At 36.2% G+C, this 25,762-nt stretch overlaps 2 protein-coding genes across 3 annotated transcripts in view; one reads left to right on the forward strand and one right to left on the reverse strand.

Annotated features, from left to right (window-relative positions):
* Elp1 (elongator complex protein 1) overlaps positions 1 to 25,762 on the forward strand; it is a 316,851-nt gene that overhangs the window by 129,532 nt on the left and 161,557 nt on the right. The window lies entirely within an intron of this gene.
* Positions 2,581 to 25,762, reverse strand: part of LOC148941643 (rhodanese domain-containing protein CG4456-like) — a 41,403-nt gene continuing 18,221 nt past the window's right edge. The window contains exons 2-5 of the mRNA XM_089104298.1: positions 15,253 to 15,389; positions 11,083 to 11,205; positions 5,602 to 5,770; positions 2,581 to 2,773 (exon numbers count right to left, since the gene is read on the reverse strand). Coding sequence (XP_088960424.1) covers positions 2,713 to 2,773; positions 5,602 to 5,770; positions 11,083 to 11,205; positions 15,253 to 15,370 — 471 coding nt within the window. The 5' untranslated portion in view covers positions 15,371 to 15,389 and the 3' untranslated portion in view covers positions 2,581 to 2,712. The remainder of the gene's footprint in view (positions 2,774 to 5,601; positions 5,771 to 11,082; positions 11,206 to 15,252; positions 15,390 to 25,762) is intronic.

Here is a 25,762-nt window from a genome sequence, read left to right on the forward strand (position 1 = left end):
GAATTATGTCAAATTCTTTTTGATATCCTTGAAAATAATATAGTATTAAAATTTTCAACTGCCAAAGTGGTTAATTTCTACCTTGGCGGCTTGGATTATTGTGAAATCAATTACAGGGACACAAGAAAGCATGGGCATTCGTTATACTGTAGCCCAAATGAGGGATGTCAGAGCTATTTGCGTTCTCTAAGGGCACTAGCTCCACATTTTCCTGTCTTAACCTGTTTTATTAATAGTGTATATAAGGCAGTATCAAAATCAAAGATTATACAACATATTAATCTACTAAGAGTCAAGGGCTCGTACAAGGAACTAAGTCATTGTATAGAAGAAGTGTCAAGTAGACTCTTTCGTAATAATAGTCAAGACTTCATCTACGGTGACAGCAATCTTAGAGTTTCTTTGGATGAAAATACAATAATGAAATTATTTGGTGAGAGCCTTGATAAGGTAGCTAACATCAGGGATGTATACCCCACAATGCATTGTGACAGTTTCGAGCAGATAAAGACAAAAAACCAATTGAAGAGTCTAAGATCCCTTTCAAATAAGAAAGGTTTTGATGTAATGATGGCCACTATTTTAGAACACCTCCAACAGGACATACCCAAAGACGACAGAGAACAGCTGATTGATTTTGCAGGTTGGAAAAAGGATGTCATAGATTCATTCTCTGTCTGTGATTACTGTGCTGGGAAATGTTGAAAAGTTAGGAGAATGTCCGATCAGTATTAAATAACCTTCATATAGACTGTACACTGGAATGTATAAAGTGTTTAAATAATTTTGAAATGGCAATGATTCGATTTGTAATGCCTTGTCTTACGATCGTCAGATTAGGGCAAGTAACTGCATTGAAGAGACCTAGAACAGAACTTGTTGACGCTCTTAAGGGGAGAATAGTATATTTACCTGTTGATGTGCAAGCAAATGCAGATATTCAGCCTGAAAAACTTCTTAAAATTGATAGTTTTGTAGTCATTGTCAATGGTCAGCCTACTTACAACAAGAATGTTTGGACTGCACTAATAGATCTGAGAAAAGTCCATGAAGCACTGTTGTGGTTAAGAGAGAACAACAGTCTATAAAACAATACGTGCATTCACCCTATTAGATTTAAATAAAATACTTGAAGCACGTCTTCCTGAAATAGCGGTTGGTGTTGATAATTTACCTGAAATACCGGATGCTGCAATCCTTCAGAAACTGACAGAAAGCGCAAAATCTACATTGGTTGAACATTTTTCTGTCCAGCCTCTCAATTCAGCGGTTCCAAAAGACTTCATAGAAGATTTTAAGCAAATGAAAGATCTTGGTTTACAGTAAAGAACGAACTTCCAGCCGCTAGTAACTAAAATAAGGTTATAATTAATATTAAATATTGATCAATGATATCATAATCGCGGGTTTTAGCCAGGTCGTCTCTTACTATTCCAATTAAGAAGAAGCCATAGGCTTTTTCCTGTTTGTAATATAGTAAGGTACAATAAAGAACTTAAATATAATAAAGAACGACCTCTTGTCTATACTAAATTTTATACGCCACTTAATTATAGTATAGGTTAGTAATTCCACAGATAGCTTGGCATTGGAACATCGTAGAGAGTTGTTTAATGGCTCATTTTAAAGAAAATTAATGGGGTTTTGTAATTATAAAACAAGTTATTTTTAAAATAGAATCATTTTTCTTACGAAATTACTACATTAAAAGAAGATGATTACAATAAAAAACCATTGCTACTTGATTGTTTGAGGTTCGTCTCTTACTATTTCAAAGAAGAAAAAGCCGTAGGCTTTTTCCTGTTTGTAATACGGGTTGCAGCGGTAGCTAGCAACCTAGTCCGGGTTGCAGTTATAATGAAGAACGAACTCTTTCCTATACTAAATAAGCCTATAATGATATATCCGGGTTGCAGTGTAGCTAGCAACCTAGTAAGAGACGATCACGTCCAATGTTTTTATCCGGGTTGCAGCGGTAGCTAGCAACCTAGTAAGAGACGATCACGTCCAATGTTAAGAAATATAAAAACCCATAGTTCCTAAAAAAGGAGTCAGATCAAAATAACGTACATGATAGGGCAAAACCTTCTCTTTCTCTCCGTAAAGTTTAAGGTACATGTTCAACATAACGATCGTGACTCTTTCGTTAAAAATATCGTAATCCAGCCACCTTCCTCTCCAATAGAAATATATTTTGATGTTCGTGACAATTGACAATTGAATCCATGAAAATTTATTTTTTCGAAGATTAATTTAAAGACTTTTTCCATAAAACAAGTTTTTCAAAGAGCTCCATTAGACCAAAAATGAGCAGTACACTCTAAACTTTTCCACAATAACATTGAAGCTGCTGACCTCACACACTCATATTGAACGCTTATGTGAAATATATTCGTTCAAATGAATAGAGCCCAGTCGGTGAATTCCCTCCCTTTCTTTAAAGTAAACTGAAAGACATTTTGAGATTAAAAAATTTGGACTTGTGAAATGCGCTTTTTCAATCTTCGGGAAACTCAAACATCGAATTTTGACCTCCACTGCGAGTGCTCTTCGCAATCTAACTCATAACAACTTTGGAGAAGAACAAAAAAAACTGTACTTTTTTCATATAAACTAAAACATATAATTAAAAAGCAAATAAAAGTAGAAAATTATGTTGTTAATAGTTAATTTCTCTGTTCACTGGATGAATGGCAGTTAGTGTTTAAAGCTTTAAACTCTTTCTACTGGTCCGTTGTTTTGTACCCAATCGAGGAAACTTCCGGAATAAATCCTAGAAAAAAAAGTTTTTGAATTTAAAGCGGTCTGATATAACTTGTGGGAAACAATAAATAAGTTTTAAAAAAAGAGACGAATATGATTCTAAAAGACATATCGAAATTATAAACGGAAAAATAAACAGTGGAAAAGAAGAAAAGGCGGAAAGAAAGAAGACTTTGATACTAACAGTTATATCGTAATTACAGATGGTAAAATTTAACAAAAAAAAGGCTCTAAACCTTAAAGCTATGCCCTAGTTACAAGTGGTACAAAAATGAAAAAATAATACGACCTTGATTCTAGATGGTGTTACGGAGGGTTAAATGGCAAAAAAAAAGCATGAAAAAAAGATGAAAACTGATCTTAAAATGTAAACCCTAATTAGAAATGATCGAAGAACGGTAGAGATTGAGTTTGTTGCAGCCCATTACCTCGGCTGTGATAATCAAAAGGGTGATATACGCCATTTTTGTAACTTTTCAGGAGAGCCAAAAAATGGAAAATGTTTGTCTATGGCGTATGTCTCTTTTTTATCTTCGTAGTGATGACTCATACATAACTCATTTTTGACCAAAATGGCATATATCGCCTATTAATTATCACAGCCGTAGGCTGTGGGGTAAGTTAGAAGTGGCGTATATCTCTTTTTTTATGTTCGTAACGGTACGAGATAGAACAATTCTGACCACACTATTCGATTCCTCGTGCCAAGTTTCCCAACGACACATACATAACTCATTTTCGACCAAAACGGCATATGCCGCCCTTTTAATAATCACAGCCGACCTGATGCCAAGATTTTATATTATAAACTGTATACCCCCGTTATCCCTCATATAGTCATAAATCCTGCAGTCGGTGGCCCCACAGTTGTTGGCTCATATAGTCATATGAGATGTCGGCTCATATAGTCATATCCCTCATAGTCATAAATCCTACAGTCGGTGTCCCCACCGTTGTTGGCTCATATAGTCATATAAGATGCCGGCTCATATAATCATGTACTCATATAGTCATATCCCTCATACAGTCATAAATCCTGCAGTCGGTGGCCCCACCGGTGTTGGCTCATATAGTCATATGAGATGTCGGCTCATATAGTCATATAGTCATATAGTCATATCCCTCATAGTCATAAATTCTACAGTCGGTGTCCCCACCGTTGTTGGCTCATATAGTCATATGAGATGCCGGCTCATATAATCATGTACTCATATAGTCATATCCCTCATACAGTGATAAATCCTGCAGTCGGTGGCCCCACCGTTGTTGGCTCATATAGTCATATGAGATGTCGGCTCATATACTCATATACTCATATAGTCATATCCCTCATAGTCATAAATTCTACAGTCGGTGTCCCCACCGTTGTTGGCTCATATAGTCATATGAGATGCCGGCTCATATAGTCATGTACTCATATAGTCATATCCCTCATACAGTCATAAATCCTGCAGTCGGTGGCCCCACCGTTGTTGGCTCATATAGTCATATGAGATGTCGGCTCATATACTCATATAGTCATATCCCTCATAGTCATAAATACTGCAGTCGGTGGCCCCACCGTTGTTGGCTCATATAGTCATATAAGATGCCGGCTCATATAGTCATGTACTCATATAGTCATATCCCTCATACAGTCATAAATCCTGCAGTCGGTGGCCCCACCGTTGTTGGCTCATATAGTCATATGAGATGTCGGCTCATATACTCATATAGTCATATCCCTCATACAGTCATAAATCCTGCAGTCGGTGGCCCCACCGTTGTTGGCTCATATAGTCATATTAGATGCCGGCTCATATACTCATATAGTCATATCCTTCATATAGTCATAAATCCTGCAGTCGGTGGCCCCACCGTTGTCAGCTGCATTGGCATAGATCATGGTATCAGTGCTCTAGTTTTGTCACTTTCTTGTGGCTTAGTACTTTTTGTTTTAATATGTACAGATTCGTTTAAAACTTTTGTAAACCACGTCTCCACTGAAATTTACATTTTATGCTATCTGCAGAACAAATATAGGCTGAGAGATCAATCAATCTACAGAACGGGTTTAAGATACCAAGGACATCAGAATAAAAAAATTACCCCGCAGACCTAGCTACCTGAAAATCATAATTTTCTAAAAAAATCTCTTCTAGTTGCTTCGAAGTTTTTGGGGCAGTACCACTACACTTTCGTCAGTGTTGCCACGTTGACTGTGAAAATACATGAGCGAAACTAATTAGTTAAATTTGATAGTGTTTTCTATCCATAGTAGTCCAATTTCAACTGTATGTTGACTCCTAAAGACAATTTATCTTCAAAAGAAAGCTCAATTTTTATGTTATTTTGGTGCCATGTGTTTTTGAATTGTTTTTGCTGATTTTTCAGCCTATTTTTTTTTAGTTTGACACTCACTACCACCAAAAACTGTATATGGATATCTTTTCACTAAAAATTGAATTACCGTGTGTTTTTTCTATTTTTTTAGGATATACATGGTTGTATAAGTTTTCACTTTACCAATGGAAACAATAAAAAAAATTCTCACTGCCCCTGGTATTTTAGATTTTTTTACATTTAACTATTGCAGAATAAAAGGAAATAAAGGAAGATAGGAATCAAAGGAAAATCTAAACATTGCAGGATTTTCTTTTTATATCTAAGTTGTCTCTATCTTATTCCGAAGTCTGAAAAAACATTATTTGGGAATTACTATTTGTTATTAGCAATTAGAAAACAAAAACTTTTTGCTCTTTTTTTCCGAATTATTTTTTCGTATATATTTGGAAATTTTTATCGGAAATTTTTGTCGTACAACATATCACTTTTTGAATTTCAGAGTTGGCTACTTACTTATAGTTTTTATTGTAGCCTAGTCCTTTAAGTTGGTCCAATGCTGTTACGGCTCTCCTTCCACTTCTGCAGGTTATGATTACGTTATCACCATCTTTAGGCTTAGGAAATCCGTATTTAGTCTTGAACTGGGATTCATCTAAGGCAAATGCAGTCTGAACTTCTGGCACTGAGAATGTAGAAATGAGAGTTATGTGGCTTGTTGTATCGTGATAAAAAAAAAAAGGTCAAGAATACGGCATTGGACTTTACAGTCCCTACCGGCGGTGCTGATCTCTGTTTCTTGGCCCTTCAGTCAGAAAGTGCAATGATGGTTGAAGGATGGTTGGGGGCCAACCATCCTGTGCTTTCGCACACCCTTCCTGTTTACCTTCCCCAGATTTCTCCAGGTACCCATTTAGAGCTTGGTCAACTCTGGCTGAGCTTACAGAGTCACATTACTGACCCTCGTACCAAACCAAATAATTGGGTATACTAGGATTCGAACCTTAGTTTTTTTTTCTTTTAAAAAAGCTTTTTTGACAACTGCCTTGTAGATTAAAAATTTTGGCTTTAAAAATTTTGAATTATTACCAAGTTTTTCACTAAAAAATTTGGTAAAATTAATGCTGTTCCCGTTCTAACGGTTTGGACCCCAGTTTCTGCTATTACTGACCACCGACTGCAGCACCAAGCTGTCTTAGGCCAATTTAGCTACACGAGCTCCTCCTCTGCCCCAATCTATTCATAGCTTTAGTCACTCCCGTGAAGTTCCAATTTCCTTGAAATACCTTCTTACGACCTACTCGGGGACGAACTGCTTATTGTTCGACCCCAGATGAATGACCAAAAAGCACAAACTTTGGCAATCTGTCATTCTTTATTTGTAAAGTGTGATCTAGCCTTTTTAACCTTTCTTTCTTTACGGCTCGAGAAAGTGAGACCAAACTCTTTTTTTTTTCTTTTTTTTTACACTAAAATGTTTGATATATGGTCAGTCAGGACTTCAGGCGCTGAGAACTTGCATGCGAATCAGATTTATGTGACTGGTTCTACTGTGACACGTTGTCGAAAAAAAAGCTTTTCTTAAAAAAAAAAAAAAACAAAGCAAAAAACCAGACACTTTTTTTTATTGTCACTGACTTTTGGATGAAACATTTTGGCCCAGCGGTAGGATTAGAACTACTGCCCTTCTAACACTTTGGACTTTAGGCACTGAGAGCCTAAACACCGAATTTATGTGGCTAGTTCTGTTGTTATACTTGACGGTGATGAACCAAGTGTTGTGAGTTGCAAAACCCTTCTAACACTTTGGACTTTAGGCACTGAGAGCCTAAACACCGAATTTATGTGGCTAGTTCTGTTGTTATACTTGACGGTGTTGAACCAAGTGTTGTGAGTTGCAAAACCCTTCTAACACTTTGGACTTTAGGAACTGAGAGCCTAAACACCGAATTTATGTGGCTAGTTCTGTTGTTATACTTGACGGTGTTGAACCAAGTGTTGTGATTTGCAAAACCCTTCTAACACTTTGGACTTTAGGCACTGAGAGCCTAAACACCGAATTTATGTGGCTAGTTCTGTTGTTATACTTGACGGTGTTGAACCAAGTGTTGTGAGTTGCAAAACCCTTCTAACACTATGGACTTTAGGCACTGAGAGCCTAAACACCGAATTTATGTGGCTAGTTCTGTTGTTATACTTGACGGTGATGAACCAAGTGTTGTGAGTTGCAAAACCCTTCTAACACTTTGGACTTTAGGCACTGAGAGCCTAAACACCGAATTTATGTGGCTAGTTCTGTTGTTATACTTGACGGTGTTGAACCAAGTGTTGTGAGTTGCAAAATCCTTCTAACACTTTGGACTTTAGGCACTGAGAGCCTAAACACCGAATTTATCTGGCTAGTTCTGTTGTTATACTTGACGGTATTTAACCAAGTGTTGTGAGTTGCAAAACCCTTCTAACACTTTGGACTTTAGGCACTGAGAGCCTAAACACCGAATTTATGTGGCTAGTTCTGTTGTTATACTTGACGGTGATGAACCAAGTGTTGTGAGTTGCAAAACCCTTCTAACACTTTGGACTTTAGGCACTGAGAGACTAAACACCGAATTTATGTGTCTAGTTCTGTTGTTATACTTGACGGTGATGAACCAAGTGTTGTGAGTTGCAAAACCCTTCTAACACTTTGGACTTTAGGCACTGAGAGCCTAAACACCGAATTTATGTGGCTAGTTCTGTTGTTATACTTGACGGTGTTGAACCAAGTGTTGTGAGTTGCAAAACCCTTCTAACACTTTGGACTTTAGGCACTGAGAGCCTAAACACCGAATTTATGTGGCTAGTTCTGTTGTTATACTTGACGGTGTTGAACCAAGTGTTGTGAGTTGCAAATTCAGACTTTTTTTAATTTCTACTATTACTGAAAATAATCCCAATAATAATACTTAACATTATTACAGTTAACCAATGAGTATATGTTAGTTTCAACTTGCAGCTATGCTATTCAAACTACAAATGTGAAACGACAGTAAATAATTTTTCAACTTTAAAGTACCATTACTGCTATAACTATCAACTCAGTACAGAACCAAGCCGCCTGAGACCAAAACAGCTGCGCACGCACGTCCTACACCACAATCTATTCAAAGTTTCATTCTTTTCCCCTCCCCGCGAAGTTCCAGTTTCCTTTAAATCGTTTTTTATGACCTCTTCTCACCCTATTCGGGTACGACATTCTTTTCGTTTTGCCCAAGATAGATGCCCGAAAAGCACGAATTTCGGCAATATGTTATACTTCTTTCGTAAAACGTGTCCTAGCCATATCAACTTTTCTTTCATTATAGCCCTAGAAAGTGGCATAGAACCACATTTTTCGTCCAGCTTTTGGTTTGACATTTGAGAAACGAGGCGTTTTTATGTTTGTGGCGTTTTGAGCTGGAGAATTGAGTTATTCGTCTCAGTTATTTTTAGTTTTGTTTTGACTTATTTTGAGTTTTATGTTTGAGGCGTTGAGTTTGAAAATTGAGTTATTCGTTTGATTTATTTTTAGTTTTATTTTGAGGTATTTGAGTTGTATGTTTCAGGCGTTATAAGTTGAAGAATTGAGAGTCAAAAGGGTACCTAAAACTAAGCAATTCCTAAGGAAAACATTTGAATAATCTTCCTCAACAAATTTTAAAATGGATACGATTTGAAACAAATAAATTGAAACATTTTGACTCAGCCAGCAAACTGCCATTGCATTACGGCAAAAAGAGATGAAATGTGGCAAATAAATTTCTAGATGAAATCCTTTTCTGCGCAAAAAGCACAGTTTATATAATTATCCAGTAAGCTTATCGCAGATCATTTCTGGTCTTCGTTCTCGGTGCGAACAAAAAGCTCCTCCCACTTCTTCGTGCAGTTATGGATCAGTGTGTTTGCGTCTATCAATGAGAAATGGTTAATAAGTGCATTATTCGTAATAGCGGGTTTCCACTTGTTTCCGATTGTTTCGCGTCTGACTTGTCTACCTGTGAAAAGATTTGATGCCACCTATGTTTCTACGTTCTCTGGAGCACTCGCACCCCGGTCCGGGTTTTTATAATGGGTGAGATAGGGAATGATCATACTGGATAATTATATAAACTGTGGCAAAAAGGCAGTTCTGTGAACCAGAACACATTTTAAACAAAAATTACTAGTATCTAACTCTTTATGCCTTCGGAGTCTTTTCCCATGATTAGAAGAATGAGTCTATAGAAGGAGAAGAAGAAAAGAAGCTTATTTACAAAAGTATAACAAATGTCCATTTTGAGAATGTACTGAACTGGGATGGAGTTGCAGGAAAAGATCTAGAGGAAAATGAAAAAGTTTATGATACCTTTGATGTGAAGGAAGGTTTGTTTTGAGGAAGAATTAGCGACAGTAAGATTATGAATATGATTTTTGAAAAAATGGAAGGACTTAGAGATTTTAGGAAAACTCAAATTCAACCACTGTATAAGAAAGGTGATAAGAGTGAGTGTGGTAATTATAGAGGTATTAACCTTGTCTTTGTAGGTAGCAAATTACTTACTAATGTGATACTTTTTTTACTCAGAAATACTGTAGACAAAGTTTTAAGAGAAGAACAGTGCGGTTTTAGGGAGAATAGAGGATGTGCCGACCAAATTTTCACTCTTAGGTTTATAATTGAGAAGTGCCTGAGTTATCAAACAACTTCAGTCCTCAGTTTTATAGATTGTGAGCAAGCGTTCGATTCTGTTGATAGAAGAGCTTTTGCTTTTCTGGACTTATATTATGCTGATGATTTAAGCATCCTAGATGAAAGTGTGAGCAAAATGAATGAACCTTTAGAGGTTTTGCGAGTTCAGGGTGCAAGAATAGGTTTAAAAATTCATGTTAAGAAGACTATGTCGCTAAGGCTAGGAATAAGTGAAGATGAACAGGTGATGCTGGGTAGCGAAAAGATTGATCAAGTGAACAGCTTCACTTACCTTGGTAGTATTATTAGTAAAGACGGTGGGAGCAGCGAAGATATTAAAAGTAGAGTAGCCAAAGCCCAGGGTCTTTTTTCACAGTTGAATAAAGTTTGGAAGAATAGGAAGATAAGTCTGCGAATAAAGATTAGAATATTGGTAGCTACAGTGATGACAGTCGTCAAAAATGGTTCTGAAGCATGGCGCTTCAAAAAACAAACGAAGATTTGCTAGATGTTTTCCAGAGAAATTGCCTACGGATTGTTTTGGGTAGCCGACAGACTGACTGTATCTCAAACAGTAGGATGTACGACAAATGTGGTTCATTCCCATTTGCTAGGGCTATAATGAGAGAAAGATTGAGATGGCTAGGGCATGTTCTGCGGATGCAGGATGACTGATTGATGAAGATTGTCTTTTTTGGCCAACCGTCTAGAACAAAACAGAAAGCAGGTCGTCCGTGATTGGGGTGGGAGGACGTCGTAAAGAAAAATTTAAGGGAAATGGGAACTTCCTGGGAGGTTGTAAAGAGGGAGGCGTTGAATAGATTAAAAGATGAAGGAGGAGCGTGTGTAGCTGTGTTGGCATCAGGCGGCTTGGTGCCGTGGTGAATTGCTAGTAGTAGTAATAGTTTAACAAATGTCTGGGAGATGTCGGTAAAAAGACACTTTTGGAACTTTCAAGACTTAGGTTAGATACCGTCAAGTTAGTTGTATCTAATATTTTACCCAGAGCAGAGAAACAGCTCTGGGGAAATTTAGAGGCTATTAAATCCGTTCGCAGAAATTGATCTTTTGAAGAATATCGATGAATTTCTCATCGCGGGATGGGACTCGTGATTAAAACTGCGCTATTTCTTGTTACCGTGCTTGTTGTTGCCTAAGGTCACGCCATCTTTTTTAAAATATGGGAGGTTTAGGTTATTTATTGAGAACTAATGGAGACCCATGGCCCATTTATTCTACCCATGAATGGCATCCCTCGCCTTGGAAAATTAGTGAAGTCTAGCTTTAAGTCTCAAATGTTTTATACTTACATGGTACATTTTCTGATCCTGGGATCTTCCCATCATTGACAAGTTCATCACGGTTTCTGACGTCAATTAGTGTTATTGAGTTTGCAGCAAGACCATCTTGAACTTGGGCGAAGTTGACAGGTTCTAAAAAGAACAGCTTATTTAGTTCGTGTCAAAGAGAAAAAAAAACGCAAAGAAGATGTTGCACCGTTGAAAAAAATGTTGGGCAAGATAGATGTCATATTTTTGTTTCTCACCGATTTTCAACAGTTCGTTTGCTGCAGCTGAGCGTCTTTTCAGACACAATCTAATCAATAAAACTTGTTCGACTTTTGTTTTTCACCAAACTAAACTGTTTGAGGATTACGTGCTTGATAAGTGATGTATCCAGGACTGCGTTTTGAAAAAAAATAGCTATAGAAATGTTGAGGACAAGATCTCAGATTAGAAAGAACTTGGCCAATAACGATGTTCTTCTACCATAGGCAGTTAGTAGATGCTCTGAGTGGCTCTTTATACGTGTGGATCAAAGTTTTATGGCATTGGTTTCTAAATTATGTAGGTCACCACATCCTTCCTTATAAGCAAAGTATAAACACATACTGAACAAGTACTGACAAAACCTATCCTCTCCACACAAAAAAATGACCCTTTGTCCGCGTCTCCGGAGACGATTTCATACCTATGCGAACTTGGTGACTAAATCACAAGTTCCGTAGGTGATTATACTTGTTCCGTAAAAGCTGTATTAAATTTAATTTATTGGCTCGGAGTGATTAAGTAGTACAACATTTTCCCTCTAGAGGCGCTGAGGTACGCGGGGTCACTTTTGGAGAGTTTTGACTGTACTTGTTCAGTAGATGATTATACTTTGCTTATAAGTAATTTGGGTACCAGTGCATTAGATGGTCACTTTTATGAAGTATGCAAGGAAACCAGACATGCTATGACAGACGAAACCCGCCAGAGACCGGTTATTTTCAAAGAGACCGCTATTGAGAAATGGAATGCAGAGTAGTTTTCATTGCGTTTACGATATTTAAACTGTTGTTTTTTGGGGTTTTGGGGGGGGGGGGAGGTACCTAGGTTAGGTTAGCCTATACATTTAATATATAGTATGCTTTACGCCCCACCCCCCACCCCTAATGTGCAAATATATAGTCCAAATTTGTTTCTAAACTACTATATATTCATCCTATTTTATTTTATTTTATTGGCATCAACCAAACTTGACTTTTTAGAAGCGCCCATATAATGCACCAGTACCGTAATTTGCTTACTGCCCGTTCATAATACAAACTCTCTTGATAAGGTAGTACCAGTGGCGTCACTGCGAAAATTACAAGGGGAAAAATAGATTCTTTTTCAAAATCCATGGGGGGGGGGGGTTATTTATTTAATTTTTCCAATGAAAATACCAAAACAAGGCATTTTTCGATGAAAATACCAAAAAAGGTAATTCTCAAAATCTAGCGGACAGGGGGAGGGGGAATATCTAGAGAGGACACATGCCCCCTCCAATTAATACCACTGGTACTAGTTCTACTGTTGTACATGTTTATGAAGTGAAAATTGACGACTACAACCGCTTTTCGATAAGTCAAAAAGTTGCTACGCTACACGAATGAAACTTGTAGGAACAGATTCATATCCCAAATTATTGCGGTGATAAAGATTCAGAAAGCTGTTTTTTCCACCTTATACCTTCACTCCTTTCCTTTTTGCAAGGAATGAAAGATTCTAGGAAAGTAGGTCCTAACTTTTGAATATAAAATTGATTGAAATTCTGGGAGCCGTCTTGCCAAAGCCTACAGTTTGGCTCCAGACTCTGTGCCAAACTTGCAGAAAAGTTTTTTTTTTTTTTTTTCGAGTTCAGTTCTCGTTTAAAACCTCCACATAATCTTTGAAGCTCTACAATCGGGGAAGGGTGCGGAGTTAAGAAACAAAGAATACCCTTATAGCTGTAATTTGAACTGCTGATCCATTCCTGGAAGTGTTATTCACGTAGGGAAGCTTCGTTAGCCCCTAAAAACCTCTTAGTACCTAAAACGCCCCTCAAGGGGTAGTATTATACATTTGGGATTCTACAGTCACTAGTGGGGAATCGTCAGCAAGCCCACGAAATATTGACGCTATTTTTCTGCTACTTAGATTTTCAAAGGTTGAAGACCCGTAATTAGGCTCACCATGTAGGTTAGATGTATTAAAGGGTGTATTAATGTCATTCACCAGAGCAAATACCTTTTGTTTGCGTCAGTTGATACCACAGTATAAAGATATAGTATAAATCTATAATTTATATACTGTGGTTGATACGTTCAGTAAAAGGCGCAATTGGGAGTTACAAACTCCTCATTAATTTCGTGTTCAATAGAGGAATCATCGCGCACCATGATGTGGAAGAAAGGTCTGGATGCAAGGGTGCCATTAAGGGGCAAGAAGGTTTCAGCCCTGCTTAATATATATAAAAAAATTATCCAAAAGCGAATAGGCCTACTTGGTAATCTAGCAGAAAAATGAGATTTTCCCGGTATCTTCTTTAAACCAAAGCCCCTATCCAGAAAGCTATTATTGGGTTACCCCCATGAAAAAATGCTTTGTTTTGCTGAACACAAGAAGTTATAAAATAGTAAAAATTCTGGACTGGAATCCAAGTTTGTCCTGACCACAGAAAAGTGAAAACGTTAAAGATATTTCCTATAATATACATACCTTTTGAAACACAATATACATACCTTTAGAAAATATTCTTCATTTGCAATTAAGATAACTCACAGTTGAATAACTTTCTGAGCTTTTTTGGTCAAATAATGGGTACTGTTCTATTCGCTGGGAGACCCGCGAGAAGTGAAGTTTGGTTAATGCCAATAAAATAAAACAAAATATGATAAAATAAAAGTTCAAAATAGGGATAAATTCCTTTTTAATAGACAGTGTATAATAAATTTCACAAAAAATACCAGATATTTCAGTCACATATGCAGTGACCGTCATCAGTAGTAAAACTGTTTTACTACTGATGACGGTCACTGTATACGTGACCGAAATATCTGGTATTTTTTGTGAAGTTTATTATACACTGTCTATTAAAAAGGATGGTAAATTTCTACCAAATCATATTATTGATTTAGGAATAAAGTGGATACACCATTCAATGCCTTTTTTTTATGCTTATTGCGAATATAATAATATTTTCTATTAGAAATTAATTTTAGCCCCCCCCCTCCCCCCCTATATATGCCAATTCAGGGTATATATTTCTATATTAGGAGGGGTGGGGGTAAAGTTTAAACTTACCTCCCATTTACATCAGAAACAAAATTTGCCCCCTAATGTAGAAATATATACCCTGAATTGGCATATATAGGGGGGGGAATTCATTTCCGATAGAAATGATTATTATATTCGTAATCAGCATAAAAAAAAGCATCAAGTGGTATATTCACTTTATGCGTAAGTCACTAATATGATTTGGTAGAACTTTACCAAAAGGATTTTATCTCTATTTTGAACTTTTATTTTATCGTCATGGAAAGGCAGTGTGGTTTCCGATATTATCTACGAAACAAAATATGATAAAACTATATACTTTAGAAACAAATTTTGGCTATATATTTGCACTATAGGGGGTGGGGGGGGGGGGCAAAGCAAAGTATATATTAAATACATAACTTAAACTAGATTCCTCCCCCCCCCCTAAACCCCAAAAAACAATAGTTTAAATATTGTAAACGCAGTGAGAAACCACTGTTTGCAATGCTCGGCATAGGAATTCTCCATTGAAAGAACCTGTTTGACTAGTTTCTTTTATCATCTTCGCTATGCAATATCTCACGGTTCTCCCTGCTAATAGAACAGTACATACCAAATAATGTAGGCCTAACTAAATCAAATAATTCGAAAATAATTCATAGTTGTAAGTTCAATTTGACCTTATTTTTCTGGTGTTTCAAAAAGGAGTTTTCTAGAATAAAAATACACTTTGTTTTATCTTTTCCGAAAAATTCGTCTGAATAAAATTCTATTTTCTTTTTCTTTTCTTTTTCTTCTTCCTCTGGAGCCTCGTGATTTATTTTTTTTTTGTCGCTAACTTAATTAATTGTAAGACTTACCGACTAATGCCGAAAAATAATATCCTGTAATACAGACATTCTTATCAAAACATCCTCTGAAAATGAAAATTCCACTCACCGTAAGCCATGTTCTCTGTGGTAAGAATGGAGTTGGACTCGCTGGTTGTTTCATTAGCCTCGATAAAGTTATGCAGAGCAAACAATCCAAAGACCGGGAAGACAAGTTTTGCAATCATTGTCCTACTTATCTCTATTCTGAAAAAAAAAATAAGTAGAACCATAATCTTGTCGATGAGAAGAAATATATTGTCGATGTAATTCAAACATTGGTTTGCACTCGTAGTTTTAAGGGCTGAGACAACCCCATTTGAAATGTGAGAAACGTGTATGAATACGTAATTTTCAATCATATTGATTGAAGCCCCCTTCCTACCAAACAAGTCAACCCCTTCCCTGCTATTTTTCAAATTTGGCCTCCAAAATAGATTCCTACTTATATACCTGACTACCACAATTGACTACCTGACTACCACAAAGAGTCAAGACTCTTCTTTGGGTAGGAACCCGACGATAAAAGCTCATTTTTTTATAAAGAATTTGGTTCTCCTTGGCTCTCCCTAGTATTGTCCTTTGGGTACCTTTAACAATATGAAATTTTACTTTTAGTCAATTATGTTCTTGGTGTTGCCCAACAGTGCCCTAAGCCGTTGAAGTCGGTGTTCTGTTCCTGAGTCATTTCTAGGATTGTGTTTTGGGAAGGACGGGAGGATGTCTGCGGGAAACTATTTGCTAAAAGAGGCTCAAATTATGAACTGGTCTTTTTTGGTCTTCTTTAGACATTACATCAACCACCTGCTATAGAGTTTATTTTGGGGCTTCAAATGCAGTATACTAGCTTTGCATTTTTATTATATTTTTGGGGGGAGGGAATGGGACGTTCTGGGTTGAGAGATCTCCCAATATACGTTCCTGTATTACACAGCTAAGGTTGCTTTTACGCATTAATATTTAAGTGTTCTGAGGGATTGGAACCTTGAACCCTGGGTATCACCTTCTGTTATTTCCTGCTAGCTTAGGTTTGACGCTCAGCCTCCTTTTGTCCTTTTATAGGTCAAATTAAGTCCTAGGTCAGCTATATTTTAAGATGCGTCTGCATGTCTAGCAATCCGTCAAAATCGGAGCAAATCTGGCTCTGATTTTCTCAACAGACTTGAACCACCTTAGCTCGTCCTACCAAAAACCGTAAGGAGAATATCTCGATCACTTTTTGTCTTTCAAACAGTTCGTGGTAACGAACTGTAAGTAAGGAGCGACCCAGCTCAATGGTAACCGAAACTCTAGAAAACGGGTTTTTGATACCAATAGATGTATCAAAAGAATCAGATTTCAATGCTGATTTCAAATATATAACTTTCATCAAGTTTAGTGCTACCCATCAAAAGTTACGCGCCTGAGAAAATTTGGCTGATTTTCGAAAAAAGGGGGAAAGACCCCCTAAAAGTTATAGAACCTTAATGAAAATCACACTATCATTATTCAGCGTATCAGAGAGCTCCTATCTACAAAAATGTGGAATTTTACATTTTTTACCAGAAGAAAGATCACGGATGCGTGTTTATTTGTTGTTTTTTTTTCCCCAGGGGTGATCGTATCGACCCATTGGTCCTAGAATATAGTGGGAGGGCTCATTTGAATGGAAATTAAAAGTTCTAGTGCCCTTTTTAATTGACCAAAAAAAATGGAGGGCAACTAGGCCCCCTCCCACGCTTATTTTTTTCCCGAAGTCACCCGATCAAAATTTTGAGATAGGCATTTTGTTCAGCAGGGTCGAAAATATGATAAATATGTCTTTTAGGATGACTTAATCCCCCGAAGTACCCAGAGGGAGGGCTAAAAGTTATGAACTTTACCCAATGTTAACATATAGTATTGGTTATTTGGAAGTATACAGAAGTTTTCAGGAGGTTTTTTTCTGGTAGTAGGTGGGAGGGGTGAGTAGGGGGTTATGTTGGAGGATCTGTTAATGAAGGAAGTTTTCATGGGGGAAGGGAAATTTCTATGAAGAGGGCACCGGACTTGCCAGCCTTATTTATTGGTTATTGGGAAGTATACGACCATTTTCAGGAAGGATTTTTTCTGGAGGGGGGGGGGCTAGAGGAGGGGGTTACTCTGGAGAATATTTCCGTGGAGGATGTTTCTTTGGGGTAAGGGACATTTCTATGAGGGGGGCGCCGGATTTCCAAGCATTATTTAAAAAACGATCAGAAATTAAAATAAAAAAAACAAGTTTTTTCAACTGAAATATAAAAAGGAATATTAGAACTTAAAACGAACAGAAATTATAACGTATGTGAGAAGGTTCTCCCCCAAGTCAATACCTCGCGCTTTAAACTAAAGTTTTTTTTAGTGCTTTCAAAAGAGCTATCTATTCTAATTAATCGGCCTTTGTGATTCAGGTGTTTGTTAATTAGAAATTTTTTTAATTTTTAACTTAAAGAGCATCGATTTGACTAAGGGGAGAACCCCCTCATATACGTAATAACAAAGACGTAATAAAAAAACACAATATAAAAAAAACAAGCGATACGGCTCAATAGTAATCGAAACTTTTAAAAACGGAATCTTGATGTCAATAAATGTATCAAAAGAATGTGTTTATAATGCTGATTCTAAATATATAAATTTTATTAAGTTTAGTATTACTCATCAAAGGCTACGAGCCTGAGAAAATTTACCCGATTTTTTAAAGAGGGGGAAACATCCCCTACAAGTGAAAGAATTTTAATGAAAATCACACCGTCAGATTCAGCGTATCAGAAAACCCTATTACATAGGTTTCAAGCTCATATCTGCAAAAATCTGCAACTTTGTATTTTTTGCCAGAAGAAAAATATACGAATATAGAAGTTAGTTACGTAAGTTAATTTGTAAAGACATCCATTTAGCAAAAGAAAAGTAAAATTTTTATGCAAATAAAAGCTGCATTAACTAAAAAACGATCAGAAAATAATATAAAAAAGACAAGTTTTTTAAACTGAAAGTAAGGAGCGACATTAAAACTTAAAACGAACAGAAATTATTCCTTATATGAAAGGGGCTGTCCCTTCCTACGCGCCGCGCTCTTTAAGCAGAAGTTTTTATCTGTCTCGCCGATATAATTTTATATAAAAAAATATACAAAAGATTAAAGATAGATTGAGTGAGGATCGGACCTTCCCGATACTATAATTAAAAAATTATTTTCGTTTTAAATTTTAATGTCGCTCCTTACTTTCAGTTTAAAAAACTTGTTTTTTTTTATTTAATACGAGTTAGGGACGGGAAAGATTTCCGCTAGTGGATTATATCCACTTCATCTACTTTTATTTTCCGAAATATATTTATGTTTTTGCTAAAATGCATTTCTTTTTTTTATTCCTAAATTCGCGATGCCAAGTATAATTAAATATCTGATTGGCTATTAGTCTTTTACCGACGTTTTAGCTGACTGTTCGAGGTTTAGCTGACTGTTGAACCTTTGGTAAAGTATTTGTTTTGATACCTCTTGTTCAAAGACCACCTAAATTAATTTTATGTCCTCTATACCAAAAGGAAGCCATACTAATAAGCTGTTTTTCATTTAAATCGTCGATTGAAAAACTGTCCGCGTGAAAATTTTCACGAACAACAAAGTTTAAAACCCTATTTTCACTCTTTTCTAAAACTGTGAACACATTAGATACGTGCTTTTGTTTCTTGGACGACGATATAGGGATTAATTGAAGGCACCATTTTTTGCACGATCTTTATGCATTTATTAAGAAAAGGGGGAATCTCACTGACCTGCCCCTGCGAAATGTGATTTTCTGTGTTTTGTCAAGATAGGGGGTTCCAGATATTCAGTTGAGGGTTTTGATTTGGCTGGTTCCAACAGTGCGCTTTTCTTTTCCATCCGCCACTCTTTTCGAGGAGTTTCAATGCCTTTTAAAACTCTCGAAAATTTGTTCTCGCACCGATAAATTTACATAGTTGTTATCATAACTGCATCATCTTTGAACGAAAGTTTTTGTTGGTGGGTAGTTTATTTTAAATTAAACTTTCGATTACTATGCTCTACAGGTTGTTCCTTACTAGGTTGCAACTACTGCTGCAATAACGATTCTCAAGTAGTTTTTTCGGAAACAACGTCTATTCTGCAAAATAGGCACAAAGGCCGGACTCTCCCCCCTTCTATAAAAATCTCAATATTCTTACGATGTTTCTGATAACTATAATCGTCAGTTCTTGCTTTTTTGGGAATTTATGACCGTCAAGATAAATTTGGATTCACATGACTTCTCTAAAACCAATCAAAGGCATATTTTATTGGGCTTTTAGTAGTACCATATTTAGAATTTTTGGTCTTAGGGGAGGTTACTAAATAATTTTTGGGGGTAGTTAACCAAAAGAATCTTTGTTCGGGGCGAGGTTTGAGGTTTTTCTACCTTTATTTTAAAAACTAATTTACGAGTCGGAGAAATATTTTTTTTTTGCTTTTTAGGAGAAATACTCTTTTCACGGGCATTTTTAGGACCCACTCGAGAACCGGTAAAATATTTGGAGGGAGGTTGGTTCAAATCTGGTAAACCCTCTTGAGTATGTCCCTAGTTTTTAGTGTTCATTCCAATAGGCCATGCATCCTCTACGATCTTCGCAATCTGGGATATATTTCAAGAATTTTGGTGGGACCATTGTTGGCAGTCAGCAGGGACTGAACACATTTTATCTATTATTTAAAAGACGGGAAGACCTGGCATCTAGAAAAATGTTCTTTTTTAGGGGAACTCCCTTTGTTTTGTCCGAAGAATTTTGAGCTAAGAAAGTTAGATTGACCGAAAAAAAGATGCAAGTCACGGTGACTCCGCGCAGACACCTCAAGGTTACTGAACTTAAAACATGTTTTTCGTGCAATGTTGCTATTTGGTTATGGGCGGTTATGGGAGAGAAAGTATGGCTTCGATTGTGCATTAATGGGCTGCACGCTTCTTTGTTGAGCACAGGACACATCAAAGAAAGCAGGAAACAATAAAATTGAGTTTTGTTGCCTTAGCTTGGCTGTTGTAGCAGGATTGCCAATTAGGGGGGCGCAGTGGTAATGACCCCCTTAGATCCCGAAAATAACTTTTTTTTTGTAATTTCATTTGCATTCACAGATTTTTCATCTTATAAAATGCATGCATTCAGAGTCACCGGAAAAATTAATTGCTATTTTCATTAACTTAAAGGAACTAAGAAATAGTCTGAAAAAAAAATCTTCTGATAAAGTCTCACAGTTTTGGAGTCAAACAGTTTGTGGTAACGAACTGTAAATAACGAGCGACCCGGCTCAATAGTAACCGAAACTCGAAAAACGGAATCTTGATACCAATATATACATTAAAAGAATTGAATTTTTATGTTGAGTTCAAATATATAAGCTTTATTAAGTTTAATCTTACCCATCAAAGATTACGAGCCTGAGAAAATGTGCATCATTTTTGAAAAAAGGGGGAAACGCCCCGTAAAAGTCGTAGAATCTTAATGAAAATCACACCATCAAATTCAGCGTATCAGAGAAACTTATAGTAGAAGTTTCAAGCTCCTATCTGCAAAAATGTGGAATTTTTTATTTTTTGCCAGAAGAAAGGCCACGGATGCGTGTTTATTTAATTTTTTCCAGGGGTAATCGTATCGACCCAGTGGTCCTAGAATATGGCAAGAAGGCTTTTTCGAACGGAAATTAAAAGCTCTAATGCCCTTTTTAAGTAAACAAAAAAATTGGAGGGTAGCTAGGACCCCTCCCACGCTCATTTTTCCCCCAATTTCACCTGATCAAAATTTTGATATAGCTGTTTTGTTCAGCATAGTCCAAAAATCTATTAACTATGTCTTTGAGGATGATTTAATCCCCCACAGTCCCCGAGGGGACGGCTGCAATTTATAAACTTGGTCCATTATTTACATATAGTATATTGGTTATTGAGGGGAGGGGGTCGGGAGAGGGGGTTACGTGGGAGGATCTTTCCATAGACGAATTTCTCATGGGGAAAGGGAATTTTTCATGGAGGGGGGCACCGGATTTCCTGGAATTATTTAAAAAAAACGATCAGAAATTAAATAAAAAACAAGTTTTTAATAAAAAACAAGTTTTTTCAGCTGAAAGTAAGGAGCAACATTAAAACTTAAAACTAACAGAACTAATTTCTGTTATATAATTGCGTAATAATACGTAATAATTTCTGTTCGCTTTAAGTTTTAAAGTTGCTCCTTACTTTCAGTTGACAAAACTTGTTTTTTTTTATCAAACAGTTCGTGGTAACGAACTTTAAATAAGGAGCGACCCGGCTCAATGGTAACCGAAACTCTAGAAAACGGGTTTTTGATACCAACAGATATATCAAAAGAATCAGATTTCAATGCTGATTTCAAATATATAACTTTCATCAAGTTTAGTGCTACCCATCAAAAGTTACGCGCCTTAGAAAATTTGGCTGATTTTCGAAAAAAGAGGGAAAGACCCCCTAAAAGTTATAGAACCTTAATGAAAATCATATTCAGCGTATCAGAGAGCCCTACTGTACAGGTTTCAAGCTCCTATCTACAAAGATGTAGAATTTTACATTTTTTGCCAGAAGAAAGATCACGGATGCGTGTTTAGTTGTTTGTTTGTTTGTTTGTTTTTTTTTGTCCAGGGGTGATCGTATCGACCCAGTGGTCCTAGAATAGCTTGGGAGGGCTCATTGGAATGGAAATTAAAAGTTCTAGTGCCTTTTTTAAGTGACCAAAAAAAATGGAGGGCAACTAGGCCCCTCCCACGCTTATTTTTTTCCCAAAGTCACCCGATCAAAATTTTGAGATAGCCGTTTTGTTCAGCATGGTCTAAAATATGATAAATATGTCTTTTAGAATGACTTAATCCCCCGAAGTTCCCAGAGGGAGGGCTAAAAGCTATGAACTTTACCCAATGTTAACATATAGTATTGGTTATTGGGAAGTATACAGAAGTTTTCAGGAGGTTTTTTCTGGTAGTGGGAGGGAAGGGTGGGTCGGTGGTTATGTTGGAGGATCTGTTCATGAAGGAAGTTTTCATGGGGGAAGGGAAATTGCCATGAAGGGGGCGCCGGACTTGCCAGCATTATTTATTGGTTATTGGGAAGTATACAACCATTTTCAGGAAGGATTTTTTCTGGAGGGGGGGGCTAGACGAGGGGGTTAATCTTGAGAATATTTCCGTGGAGGATGTTTCTTTGGGGTAAGGGAAATTTCTATGAAGGGGGCGACGGATTTCCAAGCATTATTTAAAAAAAGATAATAAATTAAATAAAAAAAAACAAGTTTTTTCAACTGAAATGTAAGAAGGAATATTAGAACTTAAAACGAACAGAAATCATAACGTATGTGAGGGGGTTCTCCCCCAAGTCAATACCTCGCTCTTTACGCTACAGTTTTTTTTTAGTGCTTTCAAAAGAGCTATCTATTCTAATTAAACGGCCTTTGTGATTCAGGGGTTTGTGAATCAAAATTCATTTTAACTTTTAACTTAAAGAGCGTGGTATTCACTAAGGGGACAACCCCCTCATATACGTAATAATATATACCGTACATAATAAAAAAAACATTAAAAAAACAAGCTATACGGCTCAATATTAATCTAAACTTTTAAAAACGGAATTTTGATGTCAATAAATGTATCAAACGGATGTATTTATAATGCTGATTGTAAATATATAAATTTTATTAAGTATAACATTACTCATCAAAGGCTACGAGCCTGAGAAAATTTACTTGATTTTTTAAAGAGGGGGGAAACATCCCCTGTACTAGTTAAAAAATTATCAGAAAATAAATAAAAAAAACAAGTTTTTTAAACTTAAACTAAGGAGCGACATGAAAACTTAAAACGAACAGAAATTATTCCGTATATGAAAGGGGCTGTCCCCTCCTCAACGCCTCGCTCTTTACGCTAAAGTTTTTTATTGTTTTAAAAAATAAAGTTGTGAGACAGAGTCAAACTTTAGCGTAAAGAGCGAGGCGTTGAGGAGGGGACAGCCCCTTTCATATACGGAATAATTTCTGTTCGTTTTAAGTTTTAATGTCGCTCCTTACTTTCAGTTTAAAAAACTTGTTTTTTTTTATTTAATCACTTTAAGAACCAATCTCTGAATCTACAGAATACAACATTTGTTCTTATATAACGAACAATAAGATTGGTAAAATTCTAGATATGGGGCTTTTGTCTTATTTAATTAAAAAAAAAACTCTCCGAAAATGCAGCTTTTCAAAGAAAAGTATTAAACTTCATTTTCATATTAAACTTGATATCAGAAAATATAAAAATCTATATAATCAAACAGTTCGTGGTAACGAACTGTAAGTAAGGAGCGACCCGGCTCAATAGTAACCGAAACTCTAAAAACGGAATGTTGATACCAATAGATACATCAAAAGAATCATATTTGAATGCTGATTTCAAATACATAAGTTTCATCAACTTTAGTCCTATCCATCAAAAGTTACGTGCCTGTGAAAATTTGCCTGATTTTCGAAAAAAGGTAGAAATACCCCCTAAAAGTTATAGAACCTAAATGAAAATTACACCGTCAGATTCAGCGTATCAGAGAACCCTACTGTAGAGGTTTCAAGCTCCCATCTGCAAAAATGGGGTATTTTGTATTTTTTGCCAGAAGAATGATCACGGATGTGTGTTTATTCGTTTTTTTGTTTGTTTTTTTCCCCAGGGGTGATCGTATCGACCTAGTGGCCCTAGAATATCGTGGGAGGGCTCATTCGAACGGAAATTAAAAGTTCTAGTGTTCTTTTTAAGTGACCAAAAAATGGAGGGAAACTATGCCCCCTCTCCCGCTCATTTTTCTCCAAAGTCACTCGATCAAAATTTTTAGATAGCCATTTTGTTTAGCATGGTAGAAAATATGAAGGCTGTCTCTTTTAGGATGAATTAATACCCAAAAGTCCTCGGGGGGAGGGCTTTATAAAACCCTGTCATCATTATTGCTTTTTCAGGCGAAGTCAGCCGAGTAAAAACAGCTTTTTGCTAATCCAAAAACAAACGTTCCTGAAAAAAATGAATTGTTTTGCGAAGTATGTATTATGAACTTTATGTTATAGACTGAATGTTTTTCGAGGCTGCTAAGGTGTTTGCAGTATTTTCTAGGTGTTTTATCTCTCCTAGATCGGTGATAATTAGAAATTATATTAAAAATAAGTTTTCAACCGAAACTAAAGAGTGACATTAAAACTTAAAACGAACATACATTACTCCGTGTAAATAAAAAGATCATGGCAACGTTGTTTCTACATTAAATTTTAGTAAAAAAACGAACAAAGATTAATTTAAAAAAACTAAGTTTTTCCGAGGGAAGTAAAGAGCGAAGATGAAACTTAAAACGGACAAAAATTATTACTTCACATCCAATCTAATATATATCAATACAACTAGTACAAATAAAACAACTAATTATATTTCCCTATGTTTATAGGATTATAGAAAACTAGTGCTTTACTGAAAACAAAAAATAATATAGGAGTTTTGGTACAGTAAAAGCAAACTAATTAAAGGACACGTTTTACGGAATAAAAGTAAAGTATTTTAGGATTGTTGCTTTATTTTGTTTTCGTTTAATTTGGTATCACTTCGGCACAATGGCTCAGCTCAATGACTGGCTCTCGTTTTGGTTCTGAAAAGGACATGTCATGATTAGTTTGTAGATGAGTTCGACGTAGAGCCATCTTGATAGTATTAGGACTATAGACTAGCATTAGAATTTGTATCAAAGCTTGAATTTCACTGTTGTATAGAGAGAAATAACCGGATTTCCAGAGTTCATATTATATCTTATTTAATCTTTATTTCAAATAATACTTAAGCATCTTTCTTACAATTTAAGATTGTATATTACTCACTATTGGTATTTTAGCTGGCGAGACCAAAATTCTACCTAATAAATCAATCCAATATTTTTGTATACTGAAAGTTACTAATGTCACAACTGGCGTAAGACTATAAAATAATTTAAAGATTAGTCTTGTTGTCAGACTACATACTCACTTTTGACTCCCAAATTAATATTCCTGTTTTTTTATACTTTACTTTTGTGTTTTCAGTAAAGCGCTAGTTTTGTATAATCCTAAAAGCATAGGGAAACATAATTAGTGGATTTAGTTATACTAGTTTTATTGATAAATGTTAGATAGGCTGTGAAATACTAATTTTTGTTCGTTTTAAGTTTCAACTTCGCTCTTTAATTCCCTCAGAAAAACTTTGTTTTTGTAAATTAATTTATTTATAGTATTGGTTATTGGTAATTATACGAACGTTTTCAGGGGTTATTTTCTCTGGTAGTGGGGGAGGGTTGGGGGTTACATGGGAGGATCTTTCCATGGGGGAAGGGACAGTTCTATGAAGGGGACGCCGGATATCCCAGCATTATTCAAAAAACGATTGAAAATTAATTTTTTAAAAAAACAAGCTTTTTCAACTGCAAGTAAGGAGCAACATGAAAGCTTGAAACGAATAGAAATTATTACGTATATGAGGGGGTTCGCCCCCTAGTCAATACCTCGCTCTTAACGCTAATTTTTTTTAGTCATAATAGCTATTTATTTTAATTGAA

The sequence above is a fragment of the Artemia sp. Qi Xiang Cuo genome, chromosome 18 (genome assembly GCF_049724085.1).
Source record: "Artemia sp. Qi Xiang Cuo chromosome 18, ASM4972408v1, whole genome shotgun sequence".
NCBI classification, from domain to species: Eukaryota; Metazoa; Arthropoda; class Branchiopoda; order Anostraca; family Artemiidae; genus Artemia; species Artemia sp. Qi Xiang Cuo.